This window comes from Chanodichthys erythropterus, chromosome 17 (assembly GCF_024489055.1).
Source record: "Chanodichthys erythropterus isolate Z2021 chromosome 17, ASM2448905v1, whole genome shotgun sequence".
NCBI lineage: Eukaryota > Metazoa > Chordata > Actinopteri > Cypriniformes > Xenocyprididae > Chanodichthys > Chanodichthys erythropterus.
The window spans coordinates 28,934,952-28,938,669 of record NC_090237.1 but is presented as its reverse complement, the minus strand read 5'-3'; the positions used below and the strand labels follow the sequence as shown (position 1 = coordinate 28,938,669).

Below are 3,718 nucleotides of genomic sequence, written 5' to 3'. Positions count from 1 at the left end.
TGGTTTTTCAGGCTTATGAAGGTGGATTGGTTTTTAGCAGGGTTCATCGCTATGGTAACTTACGCTACACGGTTAACCTGCTCCAGATCAGGTTTTATACTGAGATCATGAACCCACACTCGACCAATCAGCTGTGAGTCAAGTGACATGTATCTGATGCAATAAAGCCACTCCCCCTGTATCTCTCACTCCAAATTAAAGCAGTTTATAGTGAAAACATTTTAGAGACAAAAATTGCTCAATTTGCTGTTAATTATTCATTATATGTATATTGAATGAATTAAAATCATGAATAATTCATGATAATTTGATAATTAGGCCTATTATATTAATTGTCAATATTAAACTTTGCTTTTATATATAATATAAATATTAAACTTATTAAAATAAATACAATACATGCATAATATATAAAGCTTTTAAACAGATTAAGTTTACAGGTATTATTTTGAGCTCTTTGAAAAACTATATTAATTATTCAGTCTATTTGTTTGATTCACATGCATTGATTTAGTCAGATATTTTCTTTCAGCTGCCTTCTCAAACTTTCACTGCATCCTGCTTTCCTGCTTTGTAAATGTGTTTAATTTCATTTTTTTCATAACAATCTCTTAATCTTCGGAAGAGACATTGTCTTGAATTGAATTGTGTGGATTTCTCACTAGAAGTGAATCAAACTGACGTTCTCCTTGTTCTGTGTGATTGGCTGTTTGCCACACGTGTCACACTTTTAGGTGCACGCGCTTTGCAAACTCGGGATTGAACCTGATTGAGTTGGAGTTGATCCTGATCTAAACCAGGTTGGATTTATCTGGATTTGTCAACTCCAAACCAACTTTGAAAGCTTCATGCAACAGGCCACTGGACTTTCTTAATTACGAAGACAACAAACAGAAACCAACATTAGACAAGAAAACTCCCGATATAATGATTAATCTGATTTGTGCTTTAAATAAAAGTGTGTCAAATGTTTCTTTTGACTTATGAGTGTATGTAAGGCAAGAAAAGTCAATGTCCCATCTCAAAATATGAACTGTACAGTGAAAGTTTCACACTGGATGTGCTGTGTCACGGTATAGTGTCGTCTGATAGCATGTCAGCTGGTAGGGAACACCCTTCATCTTTATTTAATATTAATATTATACTTAAATACGGAGCCCCATACAAGACAGGCAGGAAATAAATAATATGCAAAATCGTGAGCACGATTAACAAATTAGTTCCCTCGATTTGCTAATTAGTTCCCTCGATCATGCGCTAAATCATCAAGATTTAGTAAATCGTGTGCATGATTTAGCAAATTGATGGAACGAAATGGTAGTAGGCCTCCATACTTGAAAGTTTGTAGTCGATGAAAATAGATTTCTATAGAAGCATTTATCTTCCTAAGCCATCTCACCATCATTCTTTAAGAGAAGTAAAGGGGAACTTATCATCAGATGTTGATTTTCAACAATAAACAGAACTTGCAAAGAGGTTTTTGTGGGATTGAAGCCTTACAGAACATGGGTAAGAATCTAATATGTACATTATATGCTTATGTATGGGTGCGAGGAGAAAGTGTTATCTTTCTCTGTAGTTGGGTGAAAATTGCAGAGAGTTTAAAGATATTTCCAAAAGGATTTTTACCATGTGTCAACTACAGGTAGCTTGGTTTCAACTTTTTTTTTTTTTTTTTTTTTTTTTAAATTGGTGGTCACAACACATATTTATTTCATTTTAATTTATTACTTTTTTAATTGCCTTTTATAGGCCAACTGTAATTGTGTCCTCTTATGTGAAAAGTGAAAATTTTATTTTATTTCTATGTGTTTGCGTAAATACAGTACATGCGGTTGAAACATTTAGGACAATAAATGAAAAAATTATCCTGTAATGCATGCCTGTTATCTACTGTTAATTTTGCAGAACAAAAAAAAAAAAAAAAAAAAAAAAAAAAAAAAAAATAGAAAATTAAATAAACTGATGAAAGTGTTAAACTCTAGGCTTTGTATGGCATCCTGGGGTAAATGTCGCATGTGAAATATGGCAGAACAAATATTCAGATTCCAGAAACCAAAACTCACTGTATTTTTTTTTTCTCTTGTTTTCATGTAGCAAGCACTACTATTGGAATTCAAAATATGACCAGAATCACTACGGACAATTCCACAGTGCAGACAGAGATCTTCTCAGGCATTGACATCTTCATAATATGCATTTACTTTGTCATCCTTGTTGTAAGTCTCATTGGAAATGGGCTCGTCATATTTGTGACTGGTTACAAAATGAAGACGACAGTCAACTCCATTTGGTTCCTCAACTTGGCGATTGCAGACTTCATCTTCTCCTTATCTCTAATCATAAAAGCACTTTTAGACATACACAGTATCTGGCATGTTGGTACCTTCAAGTGCATATTTCTCTGGTTCATTATTTACATAAACTCATTTACTAGCATTTTGCTGCTGACAACTATTAGTCTGGACCGATGTCTGTGCACATGGATGGTTGTGTGGTCTCGTAATAATCGAACCATATTCAAAGCCAGAATCATCTGCATAATTGTGTGGGTTTTATCCATCAGTGGCTGCATCCCTGTATTCATCAATTACTCAGCAGAGGAGAGTGAAAGAATCTATGGCTATCCTATTCAATACTACAAGTCTCTGGTCATATACAGGTTTATAGTGAGCTTTGTTATCCCCTTCCTGATCATTGCATCTTCATATATAGCTATTGGTGTGCGAGTCAAACGTCTCAAAAAGGAGAATCAGTTCAGGTCTTACCGGGTCATTATAGCTGTGGTCCTGGCATTTTTCATATGCTGGCTTCCTTATCATGTATACAAATTGTATTACATACGTGTAAAAGAGAATCAGTGGAGCGAAGAGGTTCTTTCAAAAATTAAAGTTGTAGTTAGCTTCCTGGTTTTTTTAAACAGCTGTCTGAACCCCGTTCTCTATGTGTTCATGTGTGATGAGTTTAAGAAGAAGCTGAAACAGTCTCTACTGCTGGTGCTGGAGACGGCGTTTGCTGAAGATCATCTGGACTTCTGAGTCTAAAAGCAAACGAAATATATCACCATCTCTATTCCTGCCAGCTGCCAGCCACATAAAGACAAACAAAGCACTCATAATTTATGGTCATACAGTGTAAGACATCATTCGAAACTGTAAATGGTATTTTTTAATTTGCATAAACTTACAAAAAAAAACAAAAAAAAACAAAACATTGTTCTTTTGTAAAATAAAGAAAACAAACAGGATATGTCTCCTTTTCTGTTTGTGGAGCATGTCACAAAAATAAACCAAAACTCACACATATCACTTGTCACACCATTTTATCCTTTGTTTTGTTAAACTGTTATTTAAGTGAAATATATTTTGTTTATAGGCCCATTTATTCCTCATACATAATTGTATTCTGTTTTTCTCTGTTCGCAAAAGCTCTGCAGGTGTGTGATGAGATGATCATGTTCTGTTGTTTATGCTGATTTTTGTGCATGAGCTTGAATGGCAGAAAAAAAAAAACAGTTACTAATGCTGAATTTGTAAAAAAGTCATATTTATGTCCTGACTGTCAGTTATTTGTGAAGTAAATCTGCTGTAAATGTATATAATTAACAAGAAAAATGTACAATAAATGTTTGTAATAAAATAAAAGGTTTGCTTATTTTCAGATCAATATATATTAAATGACTGCACTAATCTTTCTTATTATTGCTGACCAATGACTA

At 33.8% G+C, this 3,718-nt stretch overlaps 1 protein-coding gene across 1 annotated transcript; it reads left to right on the top strand.

Moving 5' to 3' along the window:
* The first annotated feature begins 2,097 nt into the window (after positions 1–2,097).
* On the top strand, positions 2,098–3,038 carry LOC137004221 (chemerin-like receptor 1). The gene has a single exon (XM_067364408.1). It carries the CDS (start codon positions 2,124–2,126, stop codon positions 3,036–3,038), a length of 915 nt encoding a protein of 304 aa, XP_067220509.1. The 5' UTR covers positions 2,098–2,123.
* The last annotated feature ends 680 nt before the right edge of the window (positions 3,039–3,718 follow it).

Bases quoted from the DNA above. Each gene is read 5' to 3' on its own strand.
- LOC137004221 (XM_067364408.1), top strand. From the start codon at position 2,124: ATGACCAGAATCACTACGGACAATTCCACAGTGCAGACAGAGATCTTC.